The sequence below is a fragment of the Amphibalanus amphitrite genome, unplaced genomic scaffold (genome assembly GCF_019059575.1).
Source record: "Amphibalanus amphitrite isolate SeventyFive unplaced genomic scaffold, NRLGWU_Aamphi_draft 000286F_arrow, whole genome shotgun sequence".
Lineage (NCBI taxonomy): Eukaryota > Metazoa > Arthropoda > Thecostraca > Balanomorpha > Balanidae > Amphibalanus > Amphibalanus amphitrite.
This window is the reverse complement of record NW_024881781.1, coordinates 252206-276217: the sequence shown is the minus strand read 5'-3', so window position 1 is coordinate 276217 and position 24012 is coordinate 252206. Positions and strand designations below refer to the sequence as shown.

General features: G+C 53.1%; 2 protein-coding genes across 15 annotated transcripts in view; both read right to left on the bottom strand.

The window, feature by feature from the left end:
• Positions 1–5363: 5363 nt before the first annotated feature.
• On the bottom strand, positions 5364–11398 carry LOC122387435 (RING finger protein 145-like). 2 transcript variants are annotated; one of them, XM_043377624.1, is made up of 3 exons: positions 11070–11398; positions 9292–9577; positions 5364–8997 (listed from the first exon to the last, which is right to left on the bottom strand). In XM_043377624.1, exons 2-3 carry the CDS (start codon positions 9506–9508, stop codon positions 7022–7024), a joined length of 2193 nt encoding a protein of 730 aa, XP_043233559.1. In that variant the 5' UTR covers positions 9509–9577; positions 11070–11398; the 3' UTR covers positions 5364–7021. The 2 variants fall into 2 exon arrangements, with proteins under 2 accessions (XP_043233559.1, XP_043233561.1); XM_043377626.1 differs by lacking the exon at positions 11070–11398 and adding an exon at positions 10003–10060.
• A 306-nt stretch (positions 11399–11704) lies between these two features.
• LOC122387433 (myc box-dependent-interacting protein 1-like) overlaps positions 11705–24012 on the bottom strand; it is a 36458-nt gene continuing 24150 nt past the window's right edge. For 2 of the 13 annotated variants that reach the window (XR_006257589.1, XR_006257591.1), the window contains exons 7-11: positions 22734–23152; positions 13866–13934; positions 13322–13464; positions 12066–12907; positions 11705–11857 (exon numbers count right to left, since the gene is read on the bottom strand). Coding sequence is in view for 6 of the 13 variants with exons in the window: in XM_043377618.1 (XP_043233553.1) it covers positions 12827–12907; positions 13322–13464; positions 13866–13934; positions 22734–23611 (1171 nt within the window). In the remaining 7 variants the exon portion in view is untranslated. Of the gene's footprint in view, positions 12908–13321; positions 13465–13865; positions 13935–22733; positions 23612–24012 lie in introns of all 13 variants that reach the window. The other 11 variants (XM_043377620.1, XM_043377621.1, XM_043377622.1 and 8 more) reach the window with 9 other exon arrangements.

Genomic DNA, 24012 nt, shown 5'->3' with positions numbered 1-24012 from the left:
CTAGTTGGTTCTTTATTACATTTTATAGCTGATTTTCATAAGTTTTTGAGTGCTGACACATAGTTTTCGTTCAAAGCGTGACACGAAATTTTCGGGGCCTTTCTCAACTCTCGTCAAATGTCTGCGACAGGCTCAAGTACCGTTCAAGTGCCGCAGGGCTCATGAGCTTGCTTTTCACACAGACTCCTAAAGTGCTCCACTGAGCTCTAAGAAGCTTTCAGAGGGCCCAAACCGGCCTCTGAGAGTCCCACTGGTGTCCATGTTCTCTGAGGGCCCATGCAAGGATCTTTGAGGATCTTAAACAAATGTAGACCTCTGAAGGGCCACACGAATCTTTGAGGATGCCTTCGAAAATTTCTGAGAGCCTTAACTGGCCTCTGATAATTCAGCCGAACCTTTGAGGAGACAGACTTTGCTAACCCCAAGCCGGCATCTGAGGGGTCACAACTCACGTGTCCCTCTGAGGCCGCAACACATGCTTCTTATGTCCCTACGTAGGGTCCTTAGGGATTCGACACAGACCCCGAGGGTTCACACTGTTAGCTGAGCGCTCCTGGCTCACCCTGGGCCTAGTCTCTTAGCGCCCGCCGCCCACACTGGTTTCTGAGGGCCCCACCTTGGGCTCGGAAAGCCCTCTAAAGCACCACATACACGTAAATATTTGGGGTGACCCACGCCGATCTCTGGGATCCTAAGCAGGCTTCTGAGGGTCCACATTGACCCTGAGTGGCCTGAAATGGCCTGGAAGTTCTAAGCCTATCTCTAAGGGATCCCTTGCCGCTATGCCGTGCGTAACTTTTGGTTCCGTTTAACATTTTTTGCTCGCGTTTGCAGCGCTTCCCTTCACACGAAGAACGAGAAACTTTTTGTTCACACTCAAGTGAACAAAACTCTTCCTCTCACTGGAGCAAAGATGAATTACATACATACTTCCGATTCACACTTCCGACATTCTCTCTCAGTCTCCGCCGAATGCCCAACTTAGCTACAATCGGCGGCTGGGATAAGCCCTATGCATTTCACGTAAAACCTCTGCATGCATGCGTGAATGGAGGTTTTAGCAGGGCGATCCGATTACATGGAATGTTTTTCACCTTTTTTCTGAGTAATGATCATGAGCGACGAAAGCCTGCACAAGGACCCTCTTCATTGCGTCGGCAATCGCAGCCACTTGTAATTCTACCGGTCGTTTTTGTACAGAAATTTCAAAATTTCGAATTTTTCTCTAAAAAATTACATGTCATAGCTAGCTAGAAGGAAAACTTTGTCACCATCGTATTCCTCGCACCATTGCGCGTCGAATGATATGTAACACGAGTGAGTAACGACTAGGGAAAGGCAGGATTTAACACCAAAGTTGATTTTACCCCCCCTCCCAACCGAAAATCTCTGGCGACGCCTGAGTTAAGCCTTCGCTGACATTAGACTATACATATTGCTGTAATAACGACACAGGGCAATTAACTGTCTAGACTGTCCATGTTTTTCCGCTTATAACAGTTCCTCCCTAGTCCTGGACGAAGACCATATATTAAAGTCATTTACCGACACCCATTGGTATATAAAGTAAAAATGTTATGGATGTTTAGGGTTAAGCTGGCATTCTTATACATCAGTTGAGTAGCTAAACAATGTCAATAAATTGAAGACATTCTCGAATACGTAAATGATGGTGTTGTGACGCAAAAACAAAGCAAAAGTAGGTACCCATCGACTCCGTTGAAATGAGTATAGTCCTAGCATATATTTATGACATTATCGTTGTTAAATAGGTACCGACGGACGTCACGAGCTATTTTGGTCATGTTCTTCCTAATATCCATCTACCCACCTAGGCATTTGAGGTAGATAAAGCTGTTTCACCCCGTTATGGTTGTCAAGGTATGTGCAGTTCACTTCTCAGTTCTCATTTTGCCCGTTTGAATGGGCATCGATATGTCGTGCCCACCACTGTCATAGGCGGCCCGACCTTTCGAGGTATGCGACGATTGCCGACCTTTCCATCAAATATTCATCACCTTCTCCATTATAAGGCTGGCCACCAAAGGCAGCGCTGTCGAAGGATAGACGGAAATATCGACAAAACAACCGACATGATGGTTACAACGTAACAATACCCTGAGTGGCCAATGCTTAGGGTCATAAGACGTAGTCGAGGACATATATATGTTTTCAATAGCGAGAATGATATCATGCCATCTAATGCCATCTAATGTTATTTCAGGGTTCGGAGAGGTTTTATCAAGGCATTAGAACTACGGTTTATTCTAACGGGGAAATAACGGGGTCAAATGACGGGTACCCATAATTCGATGAAGTACTCTTGTTCCAGTCAGAAACGTTGATGTAAAGTAAAAACAGATATAACTCTCGCTGAACCGATCGGTTCTCCACATACGGCCCGGTTGAAGAATGAGAATGAGATTTCGGCCTAACGTCGCCATTTCGTCCCTTATTGTGCTAGGAAGTTTCGCCGAAAAAAGAGCGTGTGTGCCGTCAGGGTCCTACGCAGTGACTAGAACGGTTTCAACTCTGGGGTAGTCCATTTTCCGATTCGCTATCGTCTGATCGGAAGTTATTCCTTGGGTATTGCCTGTAGAATACGCGACCTATATTTCTATATGGAGAGAGTTGTCGGACTCTAGAGTCTAGACCATACCCGTCCAAACAGCCCTGATGTGATCCATCTATCGCCTGGATGATTGCTCAAGGTAAACCTGCCTGACAGTCATATCGACACAATCGGTAAACAGTACATTGCGTCGTCCGGCTGTAGCCTTGGGCTCTGCGGGGCGGCCGTGGGCTCCTGCGGCGCAGCGTGTCAAAGGAGGCACAGCGCCCGCTCCTTTTCAGGGCCACTGCCAGCCGCTATTGGCAGCCGTGTCGACGCCGTCGTCTGTACAGAATAGAGCCGAACAGAGCCGCGGCCGACAGCGACCGGTAACAATACCACCGAACGACCGGTCCGATACCCGCCGGCGCCCTCAGCGGGCACACACAGATCGATCCGGCACCACGGCCGGTCCTCGTGCTGTTTGCCCCCGGGGCATAACTCATCAGCACCACAAAGAGCTGTTTAGATGGAGCACACGGCAGCGTGACCAATAGGCGGCAGGATAAATGACGTCATTTTGGCAATGCAATGCATTGGGTTTGGACGGCGCTAACACCGGGCGGCGCTTCCAACAACAAAGTTCAAAGGTTGAACATGCTGTTGTGTTTGAGGTGCGTTGCTATCAACAGTGAGTATTGAACCTATCTTGTTAGGTCGATTAATTTAATGTGAGTACATGCCTACATATTGGTTTGCTGATTGTGGTGCTTAACTATAATCACAAAGTTTTTAAAAAGTAGGCATACCCAAGCAATATTTTGTTGGATAAATGAGAGAGAGAGAGAGAGAGAGAGAGAGAGAGAGAGAGAGAGAGAGAGAGAGAGAGAGAGAGAGAGAGAGAGAGAGAGAGAGAGAGAGAGAGGAGAGAAGAGAGAGAGAGAGAGAGAGTTGGATGATAATCGACTCTCGAGAGAGGGAGAGAGTCGGATGATATAGGTACTCGAGTCGGATGATGGTGACCGTCCAGCCCGGAGGCCGGAATAGCCAATAGGGTTTGAGGTGTAGGTAGAGCCTAGAGGAGTATGATTTATGTGTCCCCAGGGCTGAGGATAGAACAGAGGGTACCGCATGAATGGCTGCAATTCTTTGATGGTAGGTAAAATATGAAGCGATTGCTTAGTAATTTTAGCAGAGTGGCTACCAATGCATGCATTACTGATGACAATTGACATCATCACATAAGTTATCAAGTAAAATAAACGTTAAATAAGTCGAATTTCAACTTTCACAATGACGACGTGCACACGGGTCACCAGCCATAGTACTATAGCATTGGCTTTCCCCAGGCCGTGCTGAAGCCATGCGGTACAACATAACCTTCCAGGGGTTTACATGTAGCGCCATCTATGAACTGGAGCATATACTGCAGGTACGCGATCCGCCGCCAGGACCAAGTCGAGGGAGACATCGGCAGACTGAATGCGATTATAATCGCACCGACGCTATTCTCTCGCAGAGCTCATGCCTCACACCTTACACCTATCGCACACTTTGTCCCTGCGTGCCAGAATCTAAAATGGACCTCCTCAGGCTGGGTCGAGGGATTTCATAATCCAGGTACTTTTACTGGCACCGTTATGATTCCCGACCCGGTCCGAGCAGAGCTACCCAACTGGTAACTTTCTGAATAGTGAAACACATAATAAGCATTACCATTGACCAGACAGCAGTCTTAACCCTCGCCGGCCGAGGGGGGGGGGGGTGCCGCCCCCCCCATAGGTTTTTTCGCGATAGCTCCGAACACGCTGGCGATAGAGAGCTGAAACTTGGTATACCTGATCTTTGATTCAAGCCGGATCTTTTGACACCAACCGCATTTTTGGGTCAGGTCAGGTCACTGACCTATGACGTCATAAGTGAACCTCTGCATGGTCTTCAGATGTCGCAACTTCGCAACGCCTCACTGCCAGAGGAGATGTCACAGGGAAATGAAGCTTGCAGGATCTAGTATCCATTATGAGTCTCACAACTTGTATATCTCGCATTTTTCCTAAAGGTCATATGAGGTCAGGTCATTTTCGTGACCTCACCATTATAAGTCAATGGGGAAAAATGAAAACTGCTATTCTGGCGCCGGGAACGATCTCCAACTAGCTCAAGCACACAGAATCGTGATTTACTGCACTCCTTGCAAGGAATTAGATGCGTCACTTTTGCAATGTTGACCTTGCGTGACGTCATTTATGACGTCATCAAGGTCAAATTAGTTTTTCGTCAATAACTCTTGATCAAATTGAGCTAGCGAGTCAGGAAAGCCACCAATGGACTCAGGAAGACCTGCCGAATCGAATGATATGCGACATGACCTCTTTCGACCAACTTCGTGACCTGGGGGTGCTGACCTGACCTTGACCTGAGGTCAACACCCCAAGTTGACCTGACCCGGACAAAAAGTATATCATTCGACGCGCCTGAGCGAGACGAACACGATGCTGCCAAAATCGCGGCTCTGCAGCCGTATTTTGCGAAGCAATTCACCAAAAACTGAACCGTACCTTGGGGCACTTGACCTGACCTCAGAGGTCACCGGTTGACCTAGAACCTTAAAATCGGGTACCAATCTCTGCGTCTCGTAACGGCGCACACGCTCGTTTTTTCCGCGACGCGCTAGCTCCACCAGGGGCGAAACGGCGAGGGGGGTCGTACCCGCCCCCCCCCCCTCGGCCGGCGCGTATGTAGAAAACCAATAGGTCCGGCGAGGGTTAAATAAAACTCGTAAGATAATGAAGTGAGGATAAACAACAGCGGCATCATATTAAAATGTATTTTACAGTTACCCGAAGCTTGGCGGGTTTCTTGACTAGGAACGACTACACAACTGAAAGAATACCTAAACGAGTAACAATGGTACACCAGTAAATAAGTCAGCCAGCCAGCCAGCCATGACTGTAAGAACACCTTTCAGAGAGTCCAAATGCCGATCTCGCAAAGCTCAAACACATTAACTAATCTGAAAAAACGAATGAAAGTGAAATAGCAGTGAAGCCAGAATATCCAAATGACTCTTCGTGGCAAGCCATTACCGGAGATTCTGATCACATGAAACCAACATCTTAATCATTTAATCATGTTTCGTAAGTACAACATTGGAATTCCTAACGGTGAAATCACTCGCCCTATTTCGATCGAGCGCTGCTCCTGCCAGGCTGTTGGGGGCTACAATAACGCCTCTCTCACGCGGCAACAGGGGTACCGTTCGCTCACGGCAGAGCAACTATACGCCATACGGTCTGGCATCAGTGAGCCGAGCCGCATGAGATATCCACACTGAATACACAGGACCCCAGTCCACTGGGTAACAGTCCTTGAACGGGAACAAATGCCGCGCCATCCATCGGTAACGTTCACAGTTGACCGCACCATTCCAGAGACGGTCAATCACAGACGAGCGGAGGAAACGCTCGGAACGACTGCTTGTAATTCGTATGGTACAGTGGCTCACAGATTCGGCTTGTAATTTATAGTACAGTATCGAGAGCAGGTACTCAGCGTGATGGAATGCATACGATAGTCGATAATTTAGGTCCTTCCTATGAACAACCAGAAGACGATTTCAAAACAGCAAAGATAGGGAATGACAATATCACATCCAGAACGAAGTACCATGGAGGTCACAGTTCAATTGAACTAGCCCTGAGCTGAGGTTCTGAGTGTTAATCGGACAAACCTCACTAGCTATCGAATGAGTGTTACATCACTCAATCAGTTCACTTCATCCTGCCCAAGATCCCGCCCTCCACAAAAATTTCAAAGACAAGTTCTGGTCCCAACACCTGACTTCAGGGAGACAATTCAGTAAAGCGCCGCTCACCGGCTCTGACTGTTTCAGATAAGCAGAGTTCAATTCGTCAGTGATGGCAGCTGCTCCCCACAGCCATTACATGAAAACATCGCACAATCTTTTTCATCACTACCAATGATGATCCTTGCTTGTCTCATCACTACCAATGACAATCCAGTACAGCGCGTGTCACTAAACAAGTCCTGATGGCAAGCCTAGCGGACGACGCAGCGCCCACTTTTTACGAGAAGCGCAATACTAGAAAACGGACAAAGCGAGGGCAGCTAGGCCTCCACAAGTCCGCGGGTTGATATGAGATGACTAAGTACACGTATACAGTGAAATGAGATACCTCATTGGAGCACGTCTTAGCCATATGTGACGCCGGTTAAACATCACTATTTGCATCTAACATAAATGAGAGTAACTGCCTCAAAGTTCGCTACACAGACTGACTAATGTCAATCTCAAAGTTCAAAGTTAATCACCGTTTCACCACCCACTGATAGCGAGCCTCTTTTTATCACCATTCCCAATCGGGCGTCCGTTTCTAATGACTTGCACTGCGCAGAAGCTCTTCCAGTAACGTCTGATTCATATCACACTTGCCGCATATCCAACTCACACTAATGTCCTTCGCCAGCCGCTGGGCTCCTCCGTGATACCTCAGTCGCCCTCCTCACAGCTCCGACAGGACATACCGCCGCCCCGCCGGCCGGCCGTGGTCCCTCCTGCACCGGCACTCGCGGGCAGTTGACCGGACAGCGTGGCATGTCTGCCAGCGAGGCAGCGGCGTCTCCGGCTGCAACGGGTCCAGGTCGACCGGCGGTCACCTCAGCTGCCGCCTCAGCTACTGCCTCAGTTGTCTCCTTCTCCGTACCCTCCGCTGGTACAGGTTCGTCAGCAGCGGTCTGCGTCTGTCCCTGCGCCGGAGCTGGCTCCTGGGGAGGTTTCTCGGCTTCCACTATCTCCGCTTGGCACAGCGGACACTTGACCTGGACGAAAAGCCAGCGGCGCAGACAGGCGGCGTGGAACAGGTGGCGGCAGGGCAGCCGGCGCGCCTCGCTCATAGCGCAGTAGCATATGGCGCACACGTCTCCGTACCGGCGCAGCAGCTCGGGACTGGCCTCGGGCAGGGCGGCCGCCGTGCGCGCCACCGTCCGACGCAGCGCGAGCTGGCCCCATCCGTCCCGCAGCCGGCGCCAGATGTGGAAGTAGCAGTGCGCCAGGAGCACAGCCGCGTTACCCCACGATCCTCCGCCGCGAGAAGTCTCCCAGACGCCGGCAGCCACCACCAGTAGAGCCACCAGGGTCTGGGCAGCGCCGGCCGCCGCGCGGGTACAGTAAACGACATCATCCAGATGACGCCACGGCTCGCGACGCAGGGCGTCGTACAGGAACACAGCGTAAACGGTGAGCAGACCGAGCGCCTGGACGGCAAGCGTCAGCGCTGACGACGTCACCAGCAGGATCCACAGGTCGCGCTCGAACAGACGACAGAGTAGAACCGTCAGCCATACGGGCAGAGCGGCCAGTAGGAGACAGACGAGCACCACCCGGGCGTGGCGGCCAACCCGCCGACTGCCTGACGCGCTCAGTGACAGGACAGCAGCCTCGGCCACGTCATAGGCTACCTGGGCAGTAGATGTGAGGGCGACGAACAGCAGTACAGCCATGACGGCCAGCCGCGCCGGCACGGCCAGGTGAATCAGATCCACATAGCAGGCCAGGACCAGAGCTGTAGCCGCCTCCACCCAACCGCTGTGTTCGGCCGGCCGCACGCGGAGGAGCCAGGCCAGCGCGCGCACTGCCCACCACGAGCCGTACGCCACCGCCGCGCAGAAGCCTGCCAGGCTGATGGGAGAGGCAGTAGCGCTGGCAACGGCGCTGAGCAGTACGATGTACCACTCGCCCCGTACGCTCGGTACGCTCTCGGGTACGTAGGCGAAGTAGTATCCTTGTGTGAGAACCAGACAGAGCCAGTAGGCGAGCTGGAGACGCGGCACGAACACCGTCGCGATCAGCTGTCGCAGCGTGCCGGCGGCGCCGTACACCTGGGTGGCGTGAAAGTAGTACTTGAGGTAGAGCTGCTGGTAGTAGGCCAGACAGGCCGGCGCGCAGCCCAGCAGCCACGTCAGGCAGTTGATGATGGTGACGGCGCAGGCGCAGTTGTGCAGCAGCAGTAGCTCCGAGCCGGACGCCATGCTGGCCATCAGAGCCACCACGGGCAGCGCGTTGGCCAGCAGAGACACCCGGCGCCGCGTGTCCTCCACGTCTAGCAGCACGATGACGGTGACGGCGGCCGTCAGGTGGACCGCGATGGCCGCCATCTGACGGCGCAGGAACTCCACCTGGGCGGCGGCGGCGGCCGCGTCGGCGCCGACCGCCGCGCCGCCGCCGGCGCCCGCCCAGATCTGCCAGACAGGCACCAGCCGGAAGTAGGCGGTCAGGCCGGGCGCGGCCGGCAGCGCCGCCTCGCTACTCACGTGGTAGAACGAGAACTGGTTGGCCAGTACCAGTACGGCGGCGCTGATGTAGTGCATGTACAGCCGGACCACGTACTCGAGGGGCAGCAGTAGAACGGCCGCAGCTTGCAGCAGCACTGAGAGACACACGGCGCAGATCAGAGTCAGAGTTGGGGAGGGAGGGGTGGAAAGGGAGAGGGACAGAGTGAGAGAGGGAGCGAGATGAGCGAGTAGGGAAACTGGGAACAATTACTTATCTGGGAGACAAAATACCGTAAACAGAACGTTAATAACAACCATAAATTACGCCTAAGGTGGCCATAAAAGCTCCGATATAAAAAGTCATTCTCAGCGCACGGAAGAGAGCAATAGTTACAATCCCCATCTTCGTTCTTCCCTAAACCATCCTCGTATCCATATTCCATACTCACGCGAGATGACGATGATTGTGTTGAAGACGCCAAACTTGTCGTCAACTTGCGCGGCGCCCCAGAGCAGCGTCTTATCGACCTCAAAGCGCCACAGGTAGTCGAGCAGCACCAGGCTGGGCACACGCAGGATCACATCGGCCGCCGGCTCGAAGTAGCGCTCGGTGGCCGTGAGCACGGTGTGTCCCACAGTGCCGGCCTTGCTGAGCACCGACCACATGGTGGCAGAGTGGTCACACCGGCAGAGCGGACCGGCGGCACCGGCCCGTCAGCGGGAAGAGGCCCTCACCTGAGGACAGGGAAGAAAGTGTAAGCTGCCAGCCAACAGGGAAATGTTCATGTTTTACCTACACAGCAAGCAAGCTTTGGGTACCTCCTTGTAACATAGGCTATAGTCATAATGTCAAAGACAGGCACACTGCACTGGAAGTTGTGATGGGACTTGGGAGGGCAGGGGGGATGGGCAATAGGAAATGATAAAAGAGCATCAGACACTGGTGAGTGGTTACTAAACAGTATAACAGACATCAAAGATCTGAGCAGCCCCCAAGAGACATTGGTATTGGAGCAGTTGGTACCAGACACCAAGACAAGATACCTGAGGTGGAGCACTCATGATGACAGCCTGGTAAAAGGCAGATGTAACCAGAATAGGGCCATGGTTAGGTACCAGGAAAAGACACTGCTTACTAGGACAGGGCAGTAGGTAATTACCAGAACAAGCCAGTGAAGACTAGCCAAGGCACCAGATAAAAAGTTAGGACACTATTCATGCACAATCCTTGGGCAGTGCTGGTACAGTTATAGTTAGGTGTTTGGTGGGTGACACAATAGGGCATAACTTTGCATACTGGGGTGTGGTGTCAGGACAGGGTTCTGGCTACTTGGGCATCAAGCAACGCACCAGGACTTAGCACTGGTATGAGCAAGAGCATTAGGAATTAGAGGTGTGGACACCATACAGCTGGGAGGAATACTTGTCAGCACAGGGAAGGAGTGAATTATTGGGGCAGGATATTGAACCAGGCCTGGGTCAAGAAATAGAGCTAAGCTTGGACTGTAAATGGATTGGAGGCAGCTGGGGCACTAGGGCAAATACAAATTAAAGTCAGGCACAACCACTGGGGCCAGAATGCTCTGTGCCAGGCTCAGTTCAAGATAGGGAACACACCTACTACACTCATGGCCATTCCAGCCAATCAGGCACTGTGTCATGCAAGTGGAAAAATAACACTGGGCATGGCTGCACACACAAAAGTAGAATGCAGTCAGGTAATTGCCCATGGGCACAAGTTTCACAGAAAGCTACAAAATACAATCCTATTTGGGCTGATCTCACACGGAATGCCTACATGCCCCTGATGCCATGGCATGCCTCGTTTTAAGGAAAGCACATGCTCTAGGTGTCAAGTTAAGAAGTGTGAAGAAAAGATGCTTTGAAAATCTGTGCATATATGTAGGCCTCACAATTTCGCGTTAACAGCCAGAGGTCCGGTGACGGGCTGTGACCTTGAGACGGCCACCAGTTTAATGTGACTAGGTATGTCACAACTCGCAAACATACTATCGGTGCAGGAACATGTGAGGTTAGAGGCATTAGGCCGCTTGAATATTAACTGCACCTTTTTATTCATATTACATACTTTCAAATCATACCATCCACTGCCATTTAAAAAAAATCAAGACTAAAAATGTAAACTGAAACCTTAACACCCAATCTCCAACCCAAGGTCAAAGTAAGCCCCTAACCTGAAAGAATAGGTACCTAGTTATTTCCTTACCGTTTTGGGCTGAAAATTGCGTGAAAACGAACAAAATACACGAAAAGTATTATTTATACAGGTTCATTATGTACAAATACACCTAATGTTCAAATGTTTTGAGTCCTTTTTTAGAGTCCGAGTCGTCCGAGTCGTGTGGTCAAAATATGGTAGCAATTTTTTACTTGCAATTCTGACGCAGGTGAGACGTTCATCAGACCGAAGTTCAAGTTGTAATTTGGTTGTAATGCACCTTTGGTGATAATTGGGGGTTGAAAATGAAGTTTCCTGAAATAAAGTGAATCGGAAAAGCCGAACAAACCATCAATAAATCGAATTTGACACGGATTGATTGGAATATTTTGGGCTGGTTCCTGTGTGTAAAATTGGCAGCCCCTTAGCGAAGGGAAACCTTTGCGCTCGGGTGGCTTCCCTTCACCCCTTTCACAGCCCTCTTCTCACCCCTTCACGCCCTGCTCCCGCTGTCATTGCCAAGATGTCATTGCAGCCTCCGGGTTTCCTCGATTTATCTGCACTGCCTCAGTCATCATCTCTTCTCTTGTACTTAACCAATAACTATATCATATTTTACCTGACTCTCATCCCGGCCCGCCCTATACAGACCAACACCCCTTCATATTAGAAAACACCGGCACGGTATTCACAGGTTGGTTTATTGGCCGGGCCCGGTCTCCACGCCGGCCGCGATGGGGCCGCCCCGAGCTGGCCTCCGCCACCGCCGCAGCGTATAAAAGAAGCAACAATCCAGATCACACACGCCACGCCCGACAGCGAACGGCCGACCGCCCCCGCCCCGGTCCGCAGTCCTCCGGGCTTCACGCCGGGCACGGCGCGAGGACCCCGAGCGGGTGACCAGCCGCGGAGGACAGGGGTCCACTGGCGCGCCACGATATCAAATAAATCTCCATCCAGCAACAGAACAAGTTAGCAGCAGTTTCGCAGTCACATTCAGAGTCGCCTGGCGGGGGCGGGGGCGGGGGCGGTCGGCCGCAGCCCGGGCGGTGGCGGCGCGGCGGGGCCCACAACAGAGCGGTTTGCACACTTCCTATGTAGTATGTACAGACATGGCGGGGACGCTCACACACACATACACACAGGACACGGCCACTAGCCGACCGGTCCACGCTCGCATTCCGTTCTCTCCCCTGTTGAGCACGTTAGTTTCAAGGCGGATCACGCTTCAACGCACTACGCTACATAATATAAAGTTACCTGCAAAAGGGCGACGCGGCGCGGTACGACCATCTGATTAGCGGCTCGCTGCCCTGGGCGAAAATCGTAACAAGGCTGGGCCGAACTCCGCGGCTCCCGTAACGATGCTAGGGCCTCGCGGCGCCGCATGCGTGATTGTGAGTGGGTCCTACGCCTACTGCCGAGCCGTAGCTAAGGGCGACTACGCGGTCAGTTTGGCTTGGAAGACGCAGCAGCCACCGTCCCCCGCCTGTCTTTCGTTTAGTCGCGGGAGGCAGTCGCACACACATCACACTCGGCACGCCCAAGACGGGCGGCCCTCGTCAGCAGCCGCTCAGTCGGACAGAGGTCAGGTCGGGTCAGATCGGGTCAGGAGAGCGCAGCGGGCGCGGCGCGGCGAGCTGTCTGCACACTGTTCGCTCACAGAGCCGGCGGCGGCGGCTCGGCGGATTGTCTCGTCTGTGACCTATCGTTCAGCGCAGCCGGCGCGGCGGCGCGGGGCGACACTAGCGCCGCGGCACTGCGGCGGCGAGTCGAGGCACTGCTGGTGGCACGCGGCACTCCCGTTAGATGGGGCGGGTGAAGTTGGCGGGGAACAGACCCTTCTGACCGGTGGACTCCTTCACCCCCATCAGCCAGCCCTCCTCCTGAAAGACAGAGAGAAAGAGTGGGAGCACCGGCCGTCAGCTGAGCGCAGCAATGTACAAACAAGCGAGGCCTCAATTAATTTCCTAGACGCAATTATTTTACACGGACGAGAACACGAGCAAACTGCATTTGTTCGTAAGTATCCCTGTCACTCATGTCATACAATAACTCTTTGATATTCGAGATCAAGCCTCACATGTTAAGCCCACAAAACAGGATGCCAGCACTACCTTACCAACCCCCAAACATACTGCCCATCAGATGGTTCTTCTTACTTCTCGCCGTCTCACGGCACCTCATCCCTCCTCGCAGTAACACCTCACCCACCACACGGCCTCTCTCTCTCTCCCTCCCCCTCTCTCTCTCCCTCTCTCTCTCTCTCGCTCTCTCCTCCGGCGTCCCGTTGACCTCACCTGTTCCTCCTGATCGTCATACTCCACCACCTGAATACACTCGGCCACCTCGAAACTGAGCTCGTCGGCGTCCTCGGCCTGGTACTTGTAGGCGGCCTTCACCCGGTACAGCACTCCCGGCGGCAGGTTATCCGTGGTGGCCCCTGCACGAGTGGAAGGGAGAGGGGTTAGTGAGACTGGTGGTGAATGAGAGACGGGTCAGCAATGAGCGAAGAGAGGCCTGAATAGAGGAAGCTAATGAGGGGAGCAGCGAGGAATCTATGTCGAAGACTGATAGAACCGAGAAGAGAGAATACAGGTAAAGGCGGACATTCTATAATACGGTGAGGCTGGAGATCAGAAATACAGGAACAAGTTTTTTTTCGTCCACTTTTCATTTGAATTAGCTCTGCGTGGCCTTGTATTCAACGAAAAAAGCAGAAAGTCTACATCAGAAGCAACAAGGGGTTACAGCAGAACTAAAAGCAGATCCACTACAGGGTCCCCACCCCCACCCACGATGACCGGCGGCGCCCCCTCCCGTCCCCTCCCCTCCGCCACCTACCGACGGGAATGTCGTAGAGCTCCTCCGGGCGCACCTTGGCGCCCCCGTTGAGAGAGGCGCGCGCCGCACCTGACGGGAGCACAGAGCCGGCCGCTCACTAGGGCGCCCACCGGGCCGGGAGGGGGAGGGGAGGGAGGGGCGCCGCCGTGGGAGCTAAGGGAACTGTCGGGGCGATCAGCACACAACGCTCGGGTCAATGGCGAGGGGTTATAGGTTACCGAAGGACTGATATCTCAAGGTGAGCGGTGCTGACAACAACCGCGCATGTGCAGGGTGAACGCAATGTGAATAAGGCAGGGTGGGTTAAAACGCAAATGACAAAAAATTAGCACACAGCGCTCAATGAGGCGCTAACAACCGTAGCATGCTCGGTGGGGACTACAGACAGTGGGTAGTGGGGCTACGAGACACGAAGCAGGGTAAGCAGAATATCGGCCAATACAGGGCAGGGCAGCGAAGCAGACACGCACATACTACACCTTTTTGCGTTAGCCTTTGACCATTGGGCAAAACATTTGTACACATCCGCCATATAGGTGGCGCTACAAATGGTCGGTTGGTCACAAAGAATCACCATTGTGCAAAACTATTCGGCGATCTTCCCGTATAACTCGACATTGGACAAATGGTTCAACATTGTGCAAAACAAATCGTCAATGGTCGAAACTATTCGTCATATGCCGAGCGAGCTCGCTCAATGCCGAATTCTGGCGAAGTGTTAAACTGTTTTGCGGATCGCTCATTTCAGTGTTCAATCTGTAACTTTTGCTGAATGGCTGAAATGAAACACACCACGCCGGAATAGTTGTGCTCAATGCCGATTGTCGAAATGGCTCCTCAAACAGTTATGGCGAATGGTTGAATTCAAATGCAAAAAGGTGTAAGACAAACGCCTTGGACACTGGGCACTGGGCAGTCTGCCAGCGTACTGGTTGACGGGCATGCTAGCTAGTGCACGAATACACGGTTAGGCGGGGTAAAACAAAACAAACACTCACTCAGAGATCCACCCAAAACGGCAAACGTTTATGTAAATGTGTGCCTTGATGTCTTTCATGCATTCAAAGAAAACATGAAAAATAAGTCGGCATTCCGTTTTTCACACTACGAGTACAAAGGGATAGCGGACGAGTCATGCGATTTGATGACGACACTCGGGTCCCGTGCGTGCCCATTTCCAACAGCCAACATATCAGCACACTTCCCCGCTTCATGGCGCCGTATAAGGGGCGTGGAATTATCGTGTGGGCGTGAGACAAACCATATTTTGGATACAGAGGAGAAACCACGGCTGGGGTCACTCAGGGTTGACCGCCAGCAAATTTGGATGACTAGGGAGTCCCAGACTGCAAAGCATGGCAATTTCGACGAGATCTCGTCGGTGCGGGCTTGTTCGGCTGGTGCGGATTTTGGAGTGGTGCGGTGCGGATTTGGCCTGGTGCGGTGCGGATTTGGCTTGGACCAACACTTGGACCTTGGTGCGGTGCAGACTACGGACTTCGTGTGGTCTTCTTACCCGGCCAGGTTCCCTTGTTGACTGTTCTTTGGAAAGCCCTACAAATGCGTGCCAGCCACGGTGACGCACGGTGACTGACCAAGGTTTTAAATTTACTCTACGAACTAACAATTGCGGCAGAACAAATCCATTCTCGCCTCGGGAATTATCGTGATGACGACGTCATTAGAACGAAGACTGGTTGCGGTGGTGACTGGTATGTCACATTAGCGAGCAGCTGGTTTGGATTGCCAATCAGCACGCTACTTGGGAATGACGTCATTGGTTTCACTTATACGAAAGTTTGTTGGGGCTATTTGATCAAGGCTCGTGAAATTCACACGTGACATTTAGCATGTAGAAGGCCCACAGAGGCGTATAGAGGGGGAGAAGTTCCGAATGTCACGTGACCCAATATGCCCTCCGGCGCCCTATTTTCACCGGCGTCCGTCTATTTGCTCTATTTCAAACATCCGGTATAAGTGCGCGGCGCGGTCCCGTGGTGGTGAGCGTTGCTCAAGCGGTAAGTGAAACTGAAATTGGATGGGAAATAATTAAAGTGAGATGATTTAAGTCCCTTGCATTATAATTGCCTGTGGGTTCGGTGCTGGTGCGGATTTTTTGGGCTCTCGGTCCGCTTTGGTGCGGATTTTCCGGCTCAGTTTGAAGGGTTGGTGCGGATTTTGAACTTGGGCCGGTGCGCCTCGTCGACCTGCGTGCCATACTTTGCAGTCTGGCTAGGGACCGTTCCCGTAGACATCACAAGCTCGCGCGCGTGACCCAATCAAGATGCTACATCGGAATGTAGCGTTTCGACGAAGTTCGCCCGCAACAGAAAACGTCTACATTTGTAACAAACTGGAGATCAATTTTACGTATTTCTGAAAACGCTGAACCACCTTACAAAATGACCAAATCATCTATTGAAATTTCGAGCTTCCGAACTTTCGAGCGCCATCGAAAAAATGCTGCCGCGTCACTTGGTGGTTGGCGAGAAACGAAACAAAAATGAATAGCACAAACAAATATTTCAGTATTTTAAACAAGTAACGTTTATATAGTTAGAAATTTAGACTAAATGTTAAGCTCCCATGTACACGCATTATAATTAATGCTACACGGACAGAAATCAAAATGAAAAAACAAAATACCAAAACAGGCATATTACTGGCAAATGAGGGGCAAAGGCGGTGCGAGACGTAGTCCGATGATCTATATAGGGCCTTGGTCCGATGATAGCACACTACGCAAAATAGGTAGCACAGAGCATGCAAATGATAGAAGACGCAAGAAATACTTCCTATAAAAAGGTATTTCTATAAACTAAGTAGCATGCCATCTTGAGCATTAATCCACAATGTATATAAATACAGTGGCGGCAAATGCGCTTGGTCACGTGACCAAATCTGCACGTGCGGTTGTGGCGAGGGCACTTCCCGAAACTCTGGTGCCAACGACCTCGCGGCGCCCATAGATAATACATGGGACCTTTTCTTTTCAGACCTATCGTGTCTAAACCAAGCCATTTAGTGCAAGGATACGGCTGGTTTGAGATACGTCTTTTGGCTATACGTCGGCATAAGAAACGTATTTTTATCGGCAAAATTCGCTAAGTACCAGGTGGTTTTCCGATACCCTGCACGCCTCCTAACCCCCGGCGGCCGACCGGAGGAGTCAGTAGCGCTCCACTCACGACTTTTGGCGATAGCTCAAAACACCTTACAGCTAGAGGGCTGCTATTTGGCACACCTTATCTTTGCTTCCATACGCATCTTTGGAAACCAATTGCATTTCCGTCACAGGTCAGATCACTGACTTATGACGTCACACGTGAACCTCTGCAATAGTCCCAAAATACCGAAACTTCGCAATGCCCTCGGTCCAGAGGAGCTGTCACAGCGAGATGATACTTACAGGACCTAGTATCCTCTAGAAGTCCCAAAACTTGTATATCTCGGATTTCTCCTAGAGGTCACACGAGGTCAGGCCGATCGCGTGACGTCACCATTACAAGTCAATGGGGAAAATATGGAAACTGTAATTTTGACGCCGAGAATGATCTAAACCTAGCTCAAGCACATGGAATCGCAATTTCATGCACTTCTTGCAATGTCCAATGCCTCACTTTTGCATCTTTAACCTGGCGTGACGTCATTTATGACGTCACAAATGTCTTACTTACTTACTTACTTACTTACTCCTCGGCGGCAGCTTCACTGGCGGAGCGGGACCCGAAGATACGAGTCCATGCCGCCTCTGCGCCTCCCACCGACTGCACGTCGGCCAGTGTCCTGCGAGAGATGGTGCCGCAGGCCAGCTGACAGGCGAGTCTACCCACGGCGCCACGACGATGCGACTTGGCGACCCATCCTCGACGAAGGCCGCGCTCGACCATCCTCTCGACCTCCCGGCTTCCTCGATGCAGTGCTTCTTGCGCTTCCGCTTCTCTTTGGTAGTCGTTCACGATGTGCCTGATGTCGGAGGCCGAGAGGACGATCCTGCTGGTTGCCGAGGAGCCCTCTCCCGCCAAGCGGTCGGCCTTTTCATTCATGGAGATCCCGGAGTGGCCAGGGCAGTAGAGCCAGGTTATCCTTTGGGGAACCTGTTGCCACTCGGGAGGCGACCAGCCAGTTTCCAGTTTCCGGAGGAGAGATTGTGAGTCGGTGGCGATGATTATGTGCTCCGCGTCTGGGGCGAGCTCGCGAGCGGCGCACAGGCCGAGGGTGACCGCCTCCATTTCCGCGCGCATGCTCGACAGGGTCAGTCGACATGCCCCGGATGTGCAGCGCGTCGACTCGCCGTACCTGAGGAAACAGCCCCAGCCGCTGCGAGGTGGGTCACGAGTGACCGATCCGTCGGTGGCGAGAACCAGAGTGGCAGTGTCCCGGTCGTGGATCTCGTCGAGAAGTTCCTCGAACGCCGCGTTGGCGACTCCAGGGGGCCACTCGCGGCATGATCTGTCAAGTGAGTGACAGGCCATGATATTCCAAGCGTCCGACACGCAGTCCGGAGTCGCTGCGAATTGAGGACCCGCTCTCAAGCTGTGGCGCCCCTTGATGTCTCGCAGGGTCGCGCATGCCTGACGGATCCAGCCGCTCTTCTGAAGACGACGCAGAGGGGCTCGGTCAGTCATGGACTGGACAGCGGTGCGGAGAGGGTGCCCCGGCGTTTCCAAGATCTTGGCGACGGCCGTCACCCTGAGTGTCTCGATCTTCTGGGGCACTGACCGCACGTCGACCATATAGCGAAGAGTGGGTCGTGCCGTGTCGCGAGTGCATCCTGTTGCGATTCTCAGCGCGGCGTTTTGTATGCGGTCGAGCCTCTCGAGGGAGGATGGGCTGGCCGTAATCACCTCTCCACCGTACGTTAGACGGCTCAAGATGAGGGAGCGGTAGAGTTCGACGATGCGCCGCTGGCAGACGCCCCTCTTCTGAGCCATCTTCAGCGTGCCGAGTGCCCTGGTGCATCGAGAGACGACCTTCTCGATGTGTGCGCCGAAGGTGAGGCGCCTGTCCAGCGTAACGCCGAGATGAGTGATAGTCTCGGTGTCGGGTATAGGCTGACCGTCGTAGCGAAGTCGACATGGAGGTGGGCAGTGCTTACTCAGAGATAGCACGCAGGCTGTGGCCTTCGCAGGATTTATTTCCATGCTGGCGTTCTGGCAGATTGTTAGAATATCATCCAAGGCCTCTTGCATGTGACGCTCGAGAACGGCCATGTCTTTTCCCGTGCCGACCACCAGAACGTCGTCGGCAAAGGTCAGGACATGAAACTTGCTAGGGAGAGACATCGTCGCGATGGGCAGTGTATAAGCATTGAAACATATCGGAGACAGCGGAGACCCTTGTGGGAGAGCCATCATCAAACTAGTCCACTCCGACAGCCACCGTCCGCACTTGAGGGCACAGCGCCGAGATTGGAAGGCGCTCAGCAGCCACCTGACCAGGTAGGGATTGACTCCCAAGTCCATGAGAAGCCTTGCCAGCTTGGGCACCGAGACCAGATTGTAGGCGTCCTGCAGGTCTAGACCGACGATGAGGGTGTGCTCTCTTGCCTCGAACGCCTCGAAGGCCGTGTGAACCACTTGGTTAGGTTAGGTTAGGTTAGGTTAGGTTAGGTCACAACAAATGTCACAAGTTTTTTCGTCAATAACTCCTGATAAAATTGAACTGGCAAGTCGGAAAAGTCGCCAATGGACTCGGGAAGACCTACCGAATCGAATGATATACGATATAACCTCCTCCGACCAACTTCGTGACCTGAGTGCCTCTGACCTGACTTTGACCCGATGTGAACACCTTATGTTGACCCCACCCAAACAAAAGTGTACCATTTGACGCACCTGAGCATTACAAACATGATGGTACTAAAATCGCGACGCTGCGCCGTTTTTTGGCAAAGTTATTTCTCAAAACCCGAAATCGTATTTTGGCCCTCGGGGCACTTGACCTGACCCTCAGAGGCCACCAGTTGACCTGAGACTTTTAAACCGTGCATCAATCGCTGCGTCCCCGGTCCCGTAACGGAACACATGCTCGTTTTTCCCGCGAGGCTAAGCTCAATTAGGGCGAGGGAGTCGTACCCGCCCACTCTCGCGGCCGGGGCGTAGGTATGTAAAAAACTAATAAGTCTGGTGATGGTTGATGCAAGATTCTTACAGATAATGGTTGATGAAGGTAGGGTATAACTTATTAAAGATAAGTGAAACAAATTTGCAGCCCTCAGTAGCCTTGATTTATTCATTAAGAGTTATAGAACAACTGTAAGCTGCAGGCTCAGCTCTTCAGTTTCTACCTATGCCTGCAGGCTGCAAACACGATAAAATCAATGGAAGAGTACCTAATAATAGTTTTATTGTATTTTATTGATGCTATTCAAGTTTCAATGGTACCTAACTATATCACCGATGATTCAATATCATTTGCATGGTATCATTTACCACCACACGTCTAAATATTGGTTCCATGACAACTGAACCAGTGACAACTGAACCAGGACAACTGAACCAGTGACAACTGAACCAGTGACAACTGAACCAGTGACAACTGAACCAGTGACAACTGAACCAGTGACAACTGAACCAGTGACAACTGAACCAGGGACAACTGAACCAGTGTCAACTGAACCAGTGACAACTGAACCAGGGACAACTGAACCAGTGGACAACCGAACCAGTGGACAACTGAACCAGTAGACAACCGAACCGGTAGACAACTGAACCAGTGACAACTGAACCAGTGACAACTGAACCAGTGACAACTGAACCAGTGTCAACTGAACCAGTGACAACTGAACCAGTGGACAACTGAACCAGTGGACAACTGAACCAGTGACAACTGAACCAGTGACAACTGAACCAGTGACAACTAAACCAGTGACAACTGAACCAGTGACAACTGAACCAGTATGACAACTGGACCAGTGACAACTGAACCAGAGACATCTGAACCAGAGACATCTGAACCAGTGACAATTGAACCAGTGACAACTGAACCAATAGCCCAGCCAGCAATTTTACTCCGGGCCCTAACAGGCTGAAGTGAGGCTTGCCAGATATTTTTAGTCGGGCGAAAGTCGGCTAGCGCTTGGGCTAAAGCCGGCTAGCGTTTGGGCAGTCGGCGTATGACTCAAAAACGCCGACTAAAGCCAATGCTCCGCCGGAGGTATCGCGCTCGGCGAGCTCAGGACAGCCGTAGTTATGCCCTAGTTGTGCGACATACCGGAGATTCCTCTGGGCCCAGGCTGGCTGAACTCTGCCAAGCCCACGCTACATGCCCTGTCTGTCCCGAGTTACGCCATCAAAGTGAATATTATTTATACGTTGCTAACTATTCGGGCGTCCCAGGCATGGGCGTAACGGCTACCACACCAGTTCGCGAACACCAGGCTCTGTCAGCCCTGTCAGCCATCGTACGGCTCTCGAACGGACACTTTAATAGATCGGACACAGATCAATTGCCAGACCGGCAGATTGGTACAGTCCGTCCGTCCAGCCACGCGCTACCTTATACCTATACAGTGCAGTTCGACATTAGAACTGTTTCTGGTTCAGTTGTCCACTGGTTCAGTTGTCCACTGGTTCAGTTGTCCACTGGTTCAGTTGTCCACTGGTTCAGTTGTCCACTGGTTCAGTTGTCCACTGGTTCAGCTGTCCACTGGTTCAGTTGTCCACTGGTTCAGTTGTCCACTGGTTCAGTCATGTCATGTCCACTGGCTCAGTTGTCACTGGTTCAGTTGTTCGCTGGTTCAGTCGTCACTGGTTCAGTTGTCCACTGGTTCAGTTGTCCACTGGTTCAGTTGTACACTGGTTCAGTTGTCACTGGTTCAGTTGTCACTGGTTCAGTTGTCTACTGGTTCAGTTGTCCACTGGTTCAGTTGTCACTGGTTCGGTTGTCACTGGCTCAGTTGTCACTGGTTCAGTTGTCTACTGGTTCAGTTGTCCACTGGTTCAGTTGTCATACTGGTTCAGTTGTCACTGGTTCAGTTATCACTGGTTCAGTTGTCCCTGGTTCAGTTGTCGCTGGTTCAGTTGTCACTGGTTCAGTTGTCGCTGGTTCAGTTGTCGCTGGTTCAGTTGTCACTGGTTCAGTTGTCCCTGGTTCAGTTTTACTGGTTCAGTTGTCCCTGGTTCAGTTGTCACTGGTTCAGTTGTCTGCCTACCCTAAATATTTAGTATCTAAAATAATGCAGTAAAATAAGCTGCGCCACATCTGTCGACAAAATCTGGTGCCAACTCAAGGTCAAACGGAAAATGTGGTCACGTGACCAATGTCCGGCAGCTGCATTAATCCAAGTTCGTTACGAATTCGTAAAGCTACAGTCAAATTGAAAACTTCAGCTTCTGCTGCTCTAAACGACTAAACTACAATCACGGCATTATCCGTCATTATCAATTACATTCAAGTCACCGCCGTATGAGGACGATCTCCATGCATTTCTAAAACAAATGGGGTGAAATGCAGTCTGCATTCTATATCACATCCATACGAGTACCACGCTATACACACAGGTCCGGGTATCACTATATACAGGCCTGAGTGGTCACTCATGGTCAGGAATCGGGATACTGCCATAACACTAAAAAAAAAAAAACACCACAGGGGCGGTAGCCCTGTCATAAAGCAATTATAAATCTACCGCTACCAAACCACACGTTAGCCAACAGCAGGGGTTCACGCTGCAAGGATCACAACAAACCACTCAGGACCAGAGCAGACCACATCGGACCACTCGGGACCACTCGGGACCACATCAAACCACAGCTATCAGACCACCCGGGACCACTCGTGACCACCCGGGACCACACCGGACTGGACCGGAGCCCGGACGCCGCGCAGCCCTGTCAGCCGGCCCGGGTCAGTCAGCACACTCACCGGACGGCACGTCTCCGTTGAAGTCGCCGTTCTCCTTCTTATAGGAGATCTCCTCGTAGGGTCGCGGGTCCTCCCTGTTTGACTTGTTCCTGTCAAGAGAGCCGTCCGCGTCAGCCGCTGGCGAGCCTCCAGCGCGGGCGGCCGGCGGCGAGGCGTCCGTCTCCGGCACGCTGGGGAGGGAGGGGTACACTCCTGATACCGTGGACGGCTCGGGCTCGGCCACCGGCGCCGACCGCTCGGCCGGCTCCTCGCCCGCCTCGGGTGTGCGCGGCGGCTTGGGCGGCGGCTCGGTCTGCGTGCCGAGCGCCGGCCCGTCAGCAGAGGAGCGAGCGCTGGCCGCTACCTCACCGGACGAGCGGTCCGCCTCCGCGGCCGCCGGAGAGGGCGACGCCTGCTCGGCGCCGGACGAGTCACCTTCGCTGGAACGAGCGGCCTCGGTCAGCGCGGCATGCGGCGGCGGGGGCGGCGCGGGCGACACCTCGAGGATCTGCTCGCCACTGTCGTAGGGCGGCGGCGGTGAGGAGGGGATCGGCGGCGGCGGCGGCGTGGGCGCGCCCGGCCGCGGACTCTCCAGGAAGGGATTGTGCCGGCGCCGCTGGCGGTGCGGTGACGCGCCGGCCGCCGGCTGACGGAACGGGTTCGTGTCCGGTCCGGTGCCGTCCCCGCCGTCCGCCGCGCCCGGCTCGTGCGGCGCTGACGGTGACGACACGTGGAAGGTGGCGGCGCGCGCCACGGTGGGCCGCACCGGCGGCCGCTCCTGATGCCGCACAGAGAGCCGCTTGGTGAGCGCCGTCAGCGTCTGCCGGATCCCCGCCGAGCCGCCGGAGCCGCCGGCCGAGCTGGCGCCAGGCCGCACCAGCCGTACGTCGTCCTGACCGCTGCGTGCGCACGCCGCCGGCAGACAGAGAGGGAGACACACAGGCACACGAGGGGGGCGGGCGTTAGCCGGACATGCAGCGAGCGGGCCGCGCCGGCCTCGAGTCGCAGAGGGGCGCGCACACCGTACAACTGGCGACAGCGAGCTGGCAGGGAGGGGGGGGGGGGCTGACACCAACTGGCGTGGACTGAGGCCATGCAGGTAGGCGCGGGACAGGGCAGGGAGAGACAGAATATTATAGATGCCGGATACGGACAGGATAGAAGCGGAGAAGACAGGCGGCGCTAGCTAGCTACACACAACACCACTACACCGATTGCCCCGCTACAAACACAAATGGCTAGCTGCTCGAAAAGCACCGCCTGACCGGCATTCCAAGGCGCTCAGCAGCTCGCTTGGTCC